Here is a 15,332-nt window from a genome sequence, read left to right as displayed (position 1 = left end):
CATTCTTGTTGGATAAAGTCAATGATTGATTGCTTAATTCTTTCGGTTAAAGATTGAAGGGTATTGCTATGCTGTGAAGAGGACGATGAGAATAATAACTTTGGACATGAGTCTAATAAGTTTGAAAATGTTGACGAATTTAAAAATAATTTAAATTGTTCATTACTACATTTACATTTGATTAGAACCTCTGTGTGGCATTGGTCTTCGATTTGTTCTTTAATAATTTCTTTTAATAGTTGATTAAATTCTGATGTTTTTAAGTAGTTTCTAATATTTAAAAGTAGTTTAAAATATCTTTCAAGTAACCTAAATTGTTCCTTTTCAATAAAACATTGATTTAATCTTATATTTGACAAATTTTGACATTTTTCACTTCGCACAAAGTCTAATATTTCAAATTGTTCCTTTTCTACAGTTGCTGTTATTTCATTTTCATCATTAATTTGATCTCTAATATCATCGTATGATTCTAAAGTTTCTAAACAAATTATTATTTTACAACTACCAATTTGACCTTGTCTACCGGATCTACCCAAACCTTGATTTTCAACTCTTAAATTCTTTGGATAAAAACCAAATAATACGCATAAACCGCCATTATCGAGAGATTGCTTTGTTAATTTGATATCTGTACCACGGCCTGCTGTATTGGTTGCGACTGTAACAATACCAGGTTCACCAGCTCTTGTAATAATGAATTCTTCATCTTCTTGTTGCATTTCATTTAATAGTTGTGGTTGAATATTATGTGATTGTAAAATAGTAATGAATGATTGTGATTCTTTGATTGTTGGTAATAGTAATAATACAGGTCTAGATTGGATTATCAGTTCTTTTATTTCATTAGTGATATAATCTTGGTGTTCTTTAATGGTTTTAAAGATTTTTGAATCTAATTGTTTACGTTGGGAAGGTTTATAGCTTGGTACATTAAATGAATCAACATTATATACCTCCATTAATTCTAATCTTTCTGATGGTTCACCACATGTACCTGTTAAACCAAATACACAATTATATTGACTAAAGAATGATGGATGAGAAATGGCTGCAGCTGTAAGAGTTTCTTGTTCTGGTAATAATCCATGTTTAACCTCTAAAAATTCATGTAGGCCATCTGAAAAACGCGACCCAATCATTAATCTACCAGTATTTGCTTTGTCAACTATAACAACTGTACTCTTTGACTGGTTTTCATTTGATTTATCATTATTATCTTCTATTATAACATAGTCAAAACCTTCCTTTAATATAAATGATTTAATGGCGTTGTCCAATATCATTTTAATATTCTTATCTTCTAGTCCTTTTAGCCATTTGATTGATAATTGTTTTGTTTTTTCATCATATGGTAACGAGTTTACAATATTTGATAAAAGATCTCTGATATCTTGAAAGTGGGTTGGGGTTATTGTAAAGAACTCGTTATTATTTAATAAGAAATCATCTTTGTAGCTATTTTCGTCATCATATAATACGGTTGACAGTTTTTTCAATTGTTTATCGTTTAGTTTTGATACAAAATTGCTATATACATAATTTGAAATTGGTTTATACATAAATTCGTGACTATCATTGGTTGGTATTGCCATTCTTGCTGAATTTAATGCAGAGTCCATAAATAAACTATCAACTTCATCTACAATTACTATATCCTTTTTACGTGGTGTTCCATCATTTGTAAACAAAGACTTTGTATCATAAAGACAATCACGGAGTTGTGCAAATTCAAAGTTTGTATTGGTACCAAATAAAATTTGAGCTTGAAATTGTTCTTTTTGAGGGGAATCACCACAAATATGGGATGAGGTTAAACCAAATAGCTTGAAAAATCCTTCAAATTTGATGTAGTCTCTGTATGCTAAATATTCTGATGTAGTAATAATATCGATTTGTCTATCCAATAAAGCACAATATGATGCCAATAATGCTACGATTGTGGATTTGCCTTCACCTGTAAGAACTTGACCAATTCTACCATTTAGCTGACTGAGAGATGAAGTTTTGTTCTTAGAGTATAAAATTAAGCCCAATACACAACATATTTGAGTGTTATATGGAAAGATACCAAATTCATAGTAAATTAACCAACGTAAACTACTTAATAGTTTTATTGTTAACTTTTTGGTTTTGCTATTAATTAATAGTAATTGCTCCTTCTTTGGTGCATCGATAATTTCATCAGTATCTATAGTATCTAATTCGCTATCAATAGTTTTCTTATTTACTTGCTTAATTAGTTTTTTTGATGTTTTAATACTATATTCTATTAGTGATTGTTTTGTCAAATCTTTGAATTGATCTTGAATACTCTCTATTTCTAAATACATTGCTTCAACATCTTTTAGATCATCATCTTGAAGTGGCTGCTTATTTTGAGGATATTTAAAGTATTCCCAAACTTGGCTAAAGGGTATTTGATTGGTTTTATTTTTGATTTCTTCATCCATCACATTCTTGAATAAACATTCTAATCCTTTATAATCTGAAATTTCCCAAATTCTATTGACTGATATTATTGATGATAGTGATAATAGTTTTTGAGAGATATCAATATAAGATCTTAAAGAGTATCCACCAATGTTTTTAATAGATGTGGTAGTACTATTCTGAATGGTCTTTTGATAGGTTAAAGTCATTCCTAAAAGTTTCGAGAAATGTGATTGGCCAATATATTTAATAAGCTGTGGGGATTGAGCTATAATGGTTTGCATATCTCTACACCAATCAATTCTACCGCTTGTAATGTTATTCTTTTCTTTTGAGGATTCCATTGACAATATATCCCCTTCAGAGATAATATTATATTCATTAACTTGTAAAATTGAATCAAAGAATTGAACCAATGATAATTTGCAATCTGTTGGAAGTGAAGTTTGATAATCCATCATTTCTAATAATCTTAAATTTGTTTGATAGTTTAATAAAAATACTAAATTTAAAACTTTGTTATTTGAACTATTTCTTATACCTCTAAAAGCTTTCAATAATACATGTGAACATGAAGAAATTAAATCTAATACTTGTTCTTCAATTTGATTATTATTATTATTATTATTTATAAGAAAAGAGGATATTTCAAATGTTTGTCTACAAACTAATAATGTATCTGGTAAAGAATTTTTTAATGATTTTTGAATATATTCTGTTGATTTTGGTAAATATTGAAGAAATGAAACTTGAATATATTGAAGTTGTTTTTGTTTTTGAAGAGAATTAATTGCAAGTTGAATATTTTTTCTTCCATTTTCACATTGGAATGATAATTGTAAATCTGATGGTGGGTATGGTAGAAATTCTAGTAGACTTGGGTCATCTTTGAAAATTGTAACAAATTGTGAAAATCTATCAATGGCATTTTTAATTAGTGGAACAGTGGATTCTATAAATAAACTCTTTATTGGGGCAGTAAAATGGGAAATAAACCAATAGTAAAGTTGAATATTATTGGTTTTTAACACCTTATCTAAAATTGTAAACAGTTTCAAACCGTTGTCAGTTGTTGCTTCAAATAGATACATCCATGGCCATTTGCTTGCAATTTCTTTATCAAATGCTGATATTAATGATTTATCTTGAATTTGAGCTAGGCATTGGTAAGCTTCATCAAAGTTCTTATAAAGATTTTCGATATAAATGACACTACTATTTAAATACTGGTAAATATAACTTGATAGATTAATTTGACATGTTGAGCTAAATTTAGATTGAGCAAATTTTAAAAATTCCATTGAAGAAGAGTTATTTAAACTAATATCCTGCAAATAGTTTAATAATATATCACTGGTTTCTAAATAGTTATCACTTCCAATATCTATTCTTTCTATACTTGTTGTTAACCAATTCATAGTTAATATTTCTCTTGATTTTTTCATTGAAAAGCCAAATCTAATGGATCTTTCGAGTTTACCTTGATATGATTTTGATGTAAAATCTAAAGAATCAATTGATTTTTGCAAAGATACAAGTTTTTCTGATGACCAAAAAGATGAAATAAGCTTGCTGTCATAAAATTCTTGAGCTTTTTGAGATGTATTCAAATTCTTTAAGGAAATAGAGTCATCACCATAAATAGCTAATAGTTTGAATAGAAATTCCTGATTTGACCAATTGTTTTGAGAATTTTGATTTGATGCAATATAGTTTAAAAGTTTTAATGATGGTTTACTTATAGATATATCGGGAGATGCTTGAATTAAAATATATGCTGATGATAAATGGCCATTAAATAAAGCGAGTTCTAATGCAGATTTTCCACCAGATGAGTGACCACTTGATGTCAGTACTTGGTTCAATTTATCTTTATTTTTATATAAAGACCTTAATAGACTTTTGATGAATTGACAATTTCCTAAAGATGCAGCCAATTGTAATGGTGTGGTGTTTTCATATAAACATGTTTCAAATGGACTAACACCTATTTCAATCAGCGATGGTACAATTTGATGACATTTTCTTAATGCTGCTACATGTAATGCATTTGCCTTAAGACTTGGTATATTTGACAATAAATCGTTTGGTGTGTTTAATAAACTAATTAATGATGGATTATCTGATAGGACCACTTTTATCCAACGATCTTCTTCTTCCTCCGAACCAATTGTTTGGTTGAATGATAGCAAGTACTCTATCATTAATAAATTGTTATTTTGAATGGCAATATCAAAAGCAGAGTCACCAAAATCAATTGGATTTATATTCTTTAAATGTTTTTGTTGTGGTGAGTCTCTAATATTTTCTATTCCAACTTCATTCCAAATGGTCTTAAATGTTGATAATGATGTTGTTAGTGCTGAAATCTGAGAAACTGAATAGCTAAAGATTGAGTTTTCTTCGTTGCTTTTATCCTTTTTTACACTGCTACTTGTAATATCTTTATTTACCAACTGTGTGGTATTGGAAGTAGTTGAGGATGTAGATTTTGAAAACATTGTCGATGGAACTAATAGTCTTTTTGCTGATAAAAGTAATTTAATAATATTTGATTTACCAAAGAAACAGGCTTTAGATAACGGTAGTTTATTAAAGCTACCATTGTTATCAATATAAGCACCATATTTGAGGAATCTAGATACCAACGATGTATAACCTTTTTCTGCAGCCATGGATATTAAATAGTCATTATTTGAATTTGTATTATTTAATATACATAAACAATATGGTATTAAAAACCAGATAGTACTCTCGGAGTTTGATTCGATTGCATAAGATAAAGTTGAATTTCCTTTGGTGTCAAAACAAGTGGGGTCAGCTCCATGTTCAATTAGAATTTTAACACAATCAATATTGCCGGAAACTGAAGCATACATAAGCGGTGTGACTCTTGATGGATCACCTTTATTAATAATATTAATCATACGATTAAGGTGAAATCTCTTTTCTAAATATGTAATTGATATTTTGTGGGAATTGTTCTCTTGATCAGCTTGTAATTTTGATAATAGGGAATAATTTAACCATTCTTCTAACCAACTTGATTTACCAGAGTTTGTACAGGTAATTAAAAGATTGGAATCGATGGTTTCATTTGGAACAGTAAATAATTTTGGGGTGAATGATTCGTAATCAATATCCCTAACATGAGTTGCGTATCTTTGAGATGGTACTTTGGTTGATCCCAAACCTAAACTGGCCATTCCTTCTATAAAACTATCATATTGTTGTCTATTACTCTGTTTTTCTTTTAGTGATAAAGCGAATGAATTCGCAAACTCAATAATAACTTTTTCTTCTTCTTCACTATTCGATTCATCATATGCTTCTTGAATAAATCGTGGTTCGGAGACTATAACAATTAGGTCCCAATGAGTTAGTTTCATAGATGTACTTTCATTAGTGCCGATGTTTATCTCTTGATTGAATAATTGATGAATAGTATCTTTTGTTAAATATTTCTTTAGCATTAATAATTGAGTACCTAATACTGAATGATCTTTTAATAAGTATAGTAATAAGTTTGTTTGTTGATTTTTATCTTCACCTTGGCCAATATAGTTTCCGCTTCCTCTTTTATCAAACACATTGCAACCTTTTGACAAACAATACTTAAATGAAAGCTCACAACAAAAACTGAATGTTAAAACTAAAACTGGTGTATCTTGGATTAGAACTGATGGTAAACTTTCACCAAATAATTCTAAAAATTTCAATACAATTAAATCTTTCTTTTTTTGTAATGCATCAAAAATTCTATCTTTAAGTACTTCATTTTCATTATGGTACTTGTCATCACTGATATATTTAATCTCTTCTAATAAACTATTTTCATTTGTTTCTTTATACATTGATTCCAAACAGCCAATAGATTTGAATTTTATACAATTATTAATTATTTCTTCTTGAATATTATTAATATTATTATTATTTTTGTTGAAATATTGGTATAATGTGATTAACATTTTATAATCATCATTTATTATTAATTCTTTGAGGTTTGCTAAAATAGTTTCCAGGTTTAATAGTTGATTGGGTAGATTTTGTAAAAGCAATTGTACATTATTAATATCTCTTTTATTATTGATATAGTATAATAACAATGGGACGGCTATATATTTTACTATTTCGGTTAAAGGTGATGTTATTAATGTATCGTTACTTTTAAATTTTGATTTAATATTTAATAAACTAGATGATATTTGTTGACTAAATGAATTGAGAATTGTTTTTGAATTATATTTAATTGATTTTAACCACAAGTTGAAATAAAAAGCATCCCCTATTGGTTCTTTTTTATTTTGAATTAGTTCAATATTTGCTTTTTGAATAAAGTATTCTATTGATTCATAATTGTCAACTTTAATAGCTTCATTGACTGAATTTATGCCAAATTGATAAATCTTTAAACCATGACTTGAAAAGAATGGCAATAATGAATGTTGTGAGGTTGATAATAATATTGCCACTACTGTTATATCTGGATCATTCCTATCCAATTCGATGTTAAGTTGATCAATGTAGCAAGTTTTAACTAAATATTCGATTGTCTTTTTACTTCTACCAATTAATGCATAATATAATAAATGAATACCATTTGGACAAATGATTGCGTTTGGGTCTTCTTCAATTGTTTTTTTGTATAGATTTGATGATAGTAATAGTTGTAAAGATTCCAAGCTACCACTTTCAGCTGCAATTGATAATAAGCTTCGAGGTTGGGAATTGCCTGTTTTAATTTCTAGATTTTTGATAATATCTTTTGGTTCGTGATTGTTTGATAATATATCTGTTTCTTCGATCCATTTACAAACTAGTTTGGTATGGTTTGATCTTACTGCTAAATGTAAAAGTGTGTAAGGTTGGTGTAAAGGTCTTTTTGGTGAAAGTATTGATTGCTCTTGTTTCATAAGTATATCTATATCGATACGGTTATGTTTAAGTATTACATTTGCTAATTCATTATTTCTTTGCTTTAGGGTGAATTCTAAATATGTTGATGAGGGTGACATAGATTTAGATGGTAAAAGTGTAGTACTTAATGGAATTATTTCACTTGAGAGTACTCTATCCAATAGTAAATGTTCTCCATATAGAATGATGTAGTCTAAAAGCTTGTGCCCATTTTTGTCTATATATTCCCATGATTCTTTACCTTGTTTTAAAATGGCCCATGCTATATCTATATAACCTTTTGATATTGATATCATTGCGGATGTTTGCTTTTTACAATTTGTATATGAGCCAAAGGTTTTACTAGTGCATTGGTAATGGAAATCCTCTTTAAGTGAAGACTGTTCTTTATAGTTTGATAATAATGGCTGATGATCTAATATTAAATGTGCTATTTCTGGATATCCATTTTCTAATGCCACCATCAATGGAGTATATCCATACAGATTTTGAGTTGAGGCTGAATAACCATTTTTAATTAACCAGTCACATATTTTTAAAGATCCATTTTGAGCTGCGATATGCATTAAAGTAGTTTGATATGCTAATAATATAGAGTTTGGTTCTAATGATTGGTAGCCGATGTGTTTAATAAATTTTAATTGGCCCAAAGAAACTGCAACCTCGATCGGGGTAAACCCATCAAACTGCCTTGATATAAATGGGGATGCACCTTTATTAACGAGTTCAATGGCTAAATCTACTTGATTACTTAATAATGCTAAATGTAGCGGTGTGTTTCCATTTATTTGTTTGTTTAAGTTAGTTTTAGAGTTCTCGATTATTAATCTTGAGACTTGGGAATTTCCTTCTAAAATTGATATATGTAATGCGGTGAAGCCATTATTACTGATACTATTTATATTGGTTTCATTTTGTTCCAATAGAACTTTAACTGATTCTACTTGACCCATAATAGCTGCACTTGATAGAGGAGTATAGCCAAAGTCATTTCTATCATTTATATGTTCAATACCAATCTTTGAAATCAATGATTTTAAAACCAATGTATTACCAACAGATGCAGAGAGATGTAACAGTGAATTGCTATAGCTGTCAAGCTCCATTAAATCGTTACTGGACTTACTATTTATATATTCTAAAAGCAATTCCTCATCATTTATAAATTGGTAAAATACATTAACTATTGGTGGTACCGAATAATAACTAATTTGATTGAATTGTTGTGTAATAGAGTCACTTGGTAAAATATTAATTTGAATACCCATTAACTGTTCATTTTCTAAACTAATCCATTTGTTAAAATGTCCCTCAAAAGTATCCTTAATTGATTCCACTGTGAAACAGCCACCATCAGATGATAGTTCCTTAATTGGTTTAATTATTAATGTTGTAAAATCGAAAAAACAGCCACCCCAAATCTTTTGGTATTCCCCTTCTTTTGAATAATAAGTAGAATCTGCAATTTCTATTTTTGATAAAGGTAATAAACTAATGTTTAATAAATTTGATGTTGATGTGCTATTTAATTTGGACTGGATCGATGAAGAACGGCCTTGGGTTAGCCATTGAATAATATCGAGGGTTCCGCTTGAGTCTTTTATTAATTTTAATAGTTTTTTTGTAAAATGCGATAAATGATTTTCAAAAAAATCAATAGTTGATTCTTTGAGTGAAGAGACAAGGTCTTCTACATTTCCAAAAGTCTCTTCTAAATAACTGATTACTACACTGGAGTACTGATTAATATTTGAAATTTGTAATGTGGATAAAGTTTGATCTATTTCAGCTATTTCTTTTTCTGGATTACTGAATATAGAGGAAAACCAACCTTGTGTTCTTTTCTTTTCTTCTAGCCGATCTTTACACATATTGAGAAATTTTTTAAAACATTTGAGTGAGTCAATTGTGCAGAGTGAGTCTTCTTGACTAAAAAGGTTATTCTTATGCAATTCTAAATCACCATTACAACCTCTACAATTATCGGAAAATAAAAAGATTTTGCAAGAATCTATGATTTCCATACAACTTTTTTTCAGATCATCGAGGCTGATATTTAATCTGATACATTCGTCACGGAAATCTGAAACCTTTTCCATCTTTTGGAGATAGGTTTCACTTGCTGTGTCTGAATCAGATAATAAATCTTCTTCGTTAACAATATCTTGAAAAACAGGCCAAGGTGCACCATAGTCTGATCCTTTTTGATTATTTTGTTCCAACACTTCAATAAATGACCCCATAATACTGACTAAATCAGAGAACTGTTGGACCAAAACAATATCCACGTGCATTTCTAAAAAATTTAAAAAATTATTTGATAATATATTTAACTGATCACTGATACTTTTAAATCTTATTGGGTGTTCATATTTAATTTCAATCATTTTGTGAATTACTCGTGAAATTGTTTGCTTTAATTCTAATTTCTTAGTTTTGATCATTTCTTCTTGTTCTTTACTTGTATTAATAAATTGAATATTATCATAACTTGAAACCAATTCTAAATAACTTTTTAATTGCTCATACACTAAGATTTCTAAATTTTCATTATTATTATTATTATTTGGATTATAATTGGTGTTAATAAAACTTAAAATATCATCAATTGTTAATGATATTTGAATAGTTTTATAAAATCTAACTGGTAAAGGTGGTATTTTTAATGGAGTTTTAAAGTTAACTATATCATTTAATGATTCCTTAATTTGAGAAATATTTGGTATTTGTCCAGATGATTTTAGAGTTGATAGATATGAAGATAAAAATGAAATTTGTTTGAACATTTCAAAGTATTTACGACAAGGTGGTAATAGAGGCATTTGATTTGATATCGCATCGGCAGTTTCTCTATAAACTTGTTCTTGTAATTGATATTCTTTTGGTGTTTGGCCATGGAATACTGATTTATAAGCATCAATGTATTCTTGATATGGTTTAGTTGGTTCAATAATATATGTAACAGTAAAACCACCATCAACTACCCATATACCATCCTCCATTTGACATGAATTCTCTTTTGCTATAACTCTAAAAGTTGTATTAAATTTTATCCCTCCATTTTCAGGTTTATTTAAATTATCCCATGCCTTTTGTAATGCAATAATAGTAGGATCTTCGTCTATACCATGAAGTTGCCTTATTTCCGCTTGAACTTCATTAAAGTTACCTTTTCCTTCTAAACCCAGCTCGAAAGATCTTTCTCTAAGTGACTTGTATTCGAATTTATCTTTTAAGTGCATCCATTCACCAGATTCTATCTCTTCTTTGATGTCAATAATATTTCTTTTTAAGTTTCTTATTTTTGATTTAATGGCATTCTCATCTTGATCTTCTGGTTGTTTTATATCGTAATAGTTGGTTATATAATCGCTAGATATGAAGCCACCATTAAGAAACCCCTTCATATAATAGTCCAATGCAAATAAAACCTTTCCTACTAATGTATTTCTGTATGCTGGGTGAACAACTGGATCCATACTGCAATCATTATTTAAATGTAAAGAAAATATTGGTAAACTATTATACTGGTAAATACCTCTTACTAACTCTATTAAAATTTGATTGAAACTATTTGAATTAAATTCTTCGTTATTATTATTTTCTTGTTGTTGTTGACTATTGGTACTATTACTATCATTATCATTATCACTATTATTTATTGGTTTTGGGAACAATAATATATGATTGGATTGTGAAAAACAAGATAATCTTTCGGAATAACCTTCAAATAAATTTGAATCTAATGGTAAACCGCCTTCGTCCCTATATTCGTTTGATGATTTTGATTCATTGATGTCGCATCTGGCTAAAGAAAACCAACTTTCGATACCCAAAGGATTTGATTTATTATAGACTCTTTCTAAATTATAGTAATCAAGCTGTTGTGTAAAATTCTTCAAAGCCTCTTTATAACCAAAATCAGTATTGGTATTGCCACTACTAAATCCTTTACTTGATTGATTCTTAAAAATACTAAGTTTAATCTTTGAATCATTTATATAATCTTTTAGTTTATTCTCTATATATTGAACATCGTGATTTATTAAACTATTTAATTTATTCCTCCAATCATTGTTATATTCTTTTTCCCAGTTTGATTGATCGCAGTTATAACCATCTATGTTTGAAACCTTTATAATATTTTCATTTCTTTCTAAATAGTCATGTGGCTCTATATTTGCATTGGAGGCTATTATTCTAATAACCTCGTGATTAACATTATTCCTTGGTATAATGTAATAATCTATTATTCCTTTATTATTGCAATTTTCAACCATCTTATTTAAATAATTGTTAAAAAGATCGTCATAATAAAAATATAATAATGTAATTTAAATACTAACCTCAATATTACAACAATTTATAAAACTATAAAACTATAAAACTTTTTATATACTTTATAAATATATATTTATTTACTTAAATGTCATTAAAAAAAATTAAAATTAAAAAAATGAAAAAATTTTAAAAAAATTTTAAAATTTAAAAAAAATAGGGGGAAAAATTGAAAAAAAATGAAATTATAATAAAAAGAAATTTAAGACTTTAAAGATCAATTGATCTCAATATTTTTTAAAAACTATAAAATATATTTATTTAATCAAAAATACCTTTAAATTTGTAATTTTTTAAAAGATTGTTAAATCTGACTTTTTCATGTGTTGATTCCCATGATTGTTTGTTGAATAAAATATTTTTAAAAGTATATTTATCCATCTTGGTGAAATCGAGTAAAAGTTCAGCAATTATTGAATTTTCACTTTGAATTGCTGTGGTGATGAATGTCTTTACTTTTTTGTCATTGTACCAACCTTGTTGTGAATTGAATAATAGGTGATGGTAATTTGATGCAAGCGATTTTAGTGTGTGATAAAAATTGTATTTGCAAATTTTGTTTATAATTTTAAAACAAAATAAAATTTGTTTTGCAGAGGCCATTGAATTATAGTCTGGAAGTGTTGAATTTTTGACAATGGTGTTTACAAATTGATGAATAATATCAGAGTATATGTATTCACGTGTATGGGGGCCAAGAGAATTTGGGTACATATAGGTTATCCTGTAAAGATCTTCTTTGTAACCAAAGAAATACAAATAATTGATATAAACAGAACAATGCATTTCAATTTTTTCATACTTTATATTAGCGACTAAATAAAATGCTTCATATCTGTCTACAAAATCATTCACTTCGAATTTTTTTAAACTACTAAATGAATTATTATAGAATTTTTTTATAGACAAAAAGGGAGAATTATTATAAATATTATTATCATAATCAGCACTGATATTATTGTTGTTGATGTTGTCGTAGCAGGTTTTGTTTTGTAAAAGTTCTTCTTTATTACAATAAAGTAATGTATTATAACATGGTAGGATATAGTCAGTTCTAATAAAATTATTATTAAGGTATTTAAGGTTTCTGATTTTTTTTTTCATGTTACTTTTTCTATTATTTACAAATTCTTCTTTATTATTGTAATGTAATGAATTACAATATGGTGGGAGAGAGTCATTAGTTATACTAATATTATTATTATTATTATTATTAATACTGATATTATTGTTATTGTTATTGTTATTGTTATTGTTATTGTTATTGTAATGGTAATGGTAATAGTTATTGTTGTTGTTATTGTTGTTGTTATTGTTGTTGTTATTGTTATTGTTATTGTTATTGTTATTGTTATTGTTATTGTAATAGTTATTGTTGTTGTTATTGTTATTGTTATTGTTGTTGTTAATGTTATTGTTATTGTTGTTGGTACTGTTTTTGTTATTTACAACTTCTTCTTTATTATTGAAAAATATTGAATTACAATCTGGTGGGAGAGGGTTATTAGTTAAACTATAAAATAAGTGAATGTATTCTAAAACCAATAGACGGTGGGTTCGGAACAAATGGCTAATAGGAAACGATAAAAGTTTTTTTGAACAGTTGATTAGTTGTTCATCTTCTTCCATACAACACATTTGGAGTAACTTTTTAAATGTAATGGAATTTCCTTGGTTGTCTTTAAATATACTAACTGATATTTTATTTTTATAATCAAAGTTAGGATATAACAACTTACACATAATATAATTTTCAAAACAATTTATTTCTTTAATGTCAGGTAGTGATTCTCTAAATTCTGACGAGATTGGAAACATTTTTCTGTACTGCTTAAAGGCAACATAGTTTTTTTCATTTATTATCTGCTGTAATGAGTCTCCATAAAATGAATTTGCCTCTGGGTACTTGGTAAACAACATCTGGTAAAACATTTTATTCTCTTTAGTATTTTTATTGATGGTTTTATAAATATTAGATATGGGTGGAACTCTTTCCTTTTCCAAAACGGGCTTTCCACTGAAATTTAAAACTGCTCCACTTTTGACTTTATCCTTGTATATTTCTTCTGCATTTTTATAAAGAACTATATCTTGGACAAAATAAATATCATCATATCTAAAGATATCTTTAAAAATGAAAAATGAAAATATATTTTTTTTTAGATAACAATTTTTAAAAACTTTCCAAAATACAACTTCCGTATGGCTCATTGGTAATATTTTAAATTCACCATTGGAATTATTATTAGAATTATTATTATTATTTCTATTATCTATAACATTATTTATAACATTATTAATTATATTTTTTATTATAATTTTTCTATTATTACTATTGCTATCCATTCCTTTTTATTTAATTAATGATAGTAAAAAAAAAAAAAAACTTGGTTTTTAAATTAAAAAAAAAAAAAAATTGGGTGGATAAAAAATTTTTTTTTTTTATAATTGTGTGTTAATGTGTGTGAATTATTTTTATTTGTTGGTGTGTGATTGTGTGTTTTTACATTGTGATTTTAAAAAAAGTTATTTTTAGTTTTTAATAATTTAAGTTTTTTTTTTTTCAAATATTATAATAATTAAATTGTTATCTTATTATGAATTATTTAGTTATCTTAATGATCTTAAATTGTGTGAGTGTGTGAGTGTGATGTACAAAAGAAAAACACCACTAACTATCACCAATTTTTTTAAAAAAAAATAGAGAAATGCATGATAAAATTTTTTTTTTATTTTTTTTTGTGTCTCCAATTATTAAGAGTGTTGTTTCACTTAAATGAATGAGTGTTTAGATGTGTGTGTGTGTTTTATACCTTTTATTTTACCAACATTCATCAGTTTGAACTTTATTACTATATTTTTAATAAATAATAAATATAATAAAAAAATTTATCTATAATATTATATCTATAATATATAATTTAGAATTGTTTTTTTTAATGAATTTATTTAAAATTAAATATAGAACTTTTAAATTTTAAAACTATAGTCATTACAATTTATTTTTCATAGAAACATGCCCAAGAAATACAAAAATAGGTGGTACATCAATAAATGCAATTACTAGTAAAATTACTATAAGAGTTGCTAATATGGCACCCACTTAGAAACCAATATATTGAATGTAGCAGATGGTGTTAACTCATTGTTTAGAAAGAAAGTTATATTAGTGTTGAAAATAATTAAAAAATAAAAATAAAATATACTTAAAAGTGATTGATGTTTATTATTAAAAATAAATGGTGAAAAAATGTGTAATTGTAAGTTAAATAAAAATTTTAATTTAATTATACAAATCATTATTAAGATTAAATGTGTATAAAAATAGGTGAAATTTAAATTTTATTTTTTTAAAAATTAATTTATTTACAATTAGAAAAAATTATTTATTTATATATTTCTATGAAAATATCTTTAATATCAAAGTTTTATCACTGGGTGTTCTTTACCTTCTCTTGATTAAGTATTAACATGGTTTGAACTAAGTTTCACCTTTTTCACCAATATTTCTGGTGCATAGAACTTTGGGTAAGCGGATTAGGTGGAGCAATGAAAGTTTTGGAAATTTATAATTGGTTTACAGATAATTTCTACTTTGAATCGGTATAAACAATGAACAATGAGCTAAATGACCAGTGAATTGA

General features: G+C 26.9%; 1 protein-coding gene across 1 annotated transcript; it reads right to left on the bottom strand.

Annotated features, from left to right (window-relative positions):
* Nucleotides 1–11,949: 11,949 nt before the first annotated feature.
* Nucleotides 11,950–14,034, bottom strand: DICPUDRAFT_151141 (uncharacterized protein; the record flags this gene model as incomplete). The annotated part of the gene is made up of 1 exon (XM_003287028.1): nucleotides 11,950–14,034. One exon carries the CDS (start codon nucleotides 14,032–14,034, stop codon nucleotides 11,950–11,952), a length of 2,085 nt encoding a protein of 694 aa, XP_003287076.1.
* Nucleotides 14,035–15,332: the final 1,298 nt, after the last annotated feature.

The sequence above is a fragment of the Dictyostelium purpureum genome (assembly GCF_000190715.1).
Source record: "Dictyostelium purpureum unplaced genomic scaffold DICPUscaffold_88, whole genome shotgun sequence".
In the NCBI taxonomy this organism is placed as follows: domain Eukaryota; phylum Evosea; class Eumycetozoa; order Dictyosteliales; family Dictyosteliaceae; genus Dictyostelium; species Dictyostelium purpureum.
Note: the sequence above shows the minus strand (reverse complement) of the source record. Positions and strands in the feature narration are given on the sequence as shown.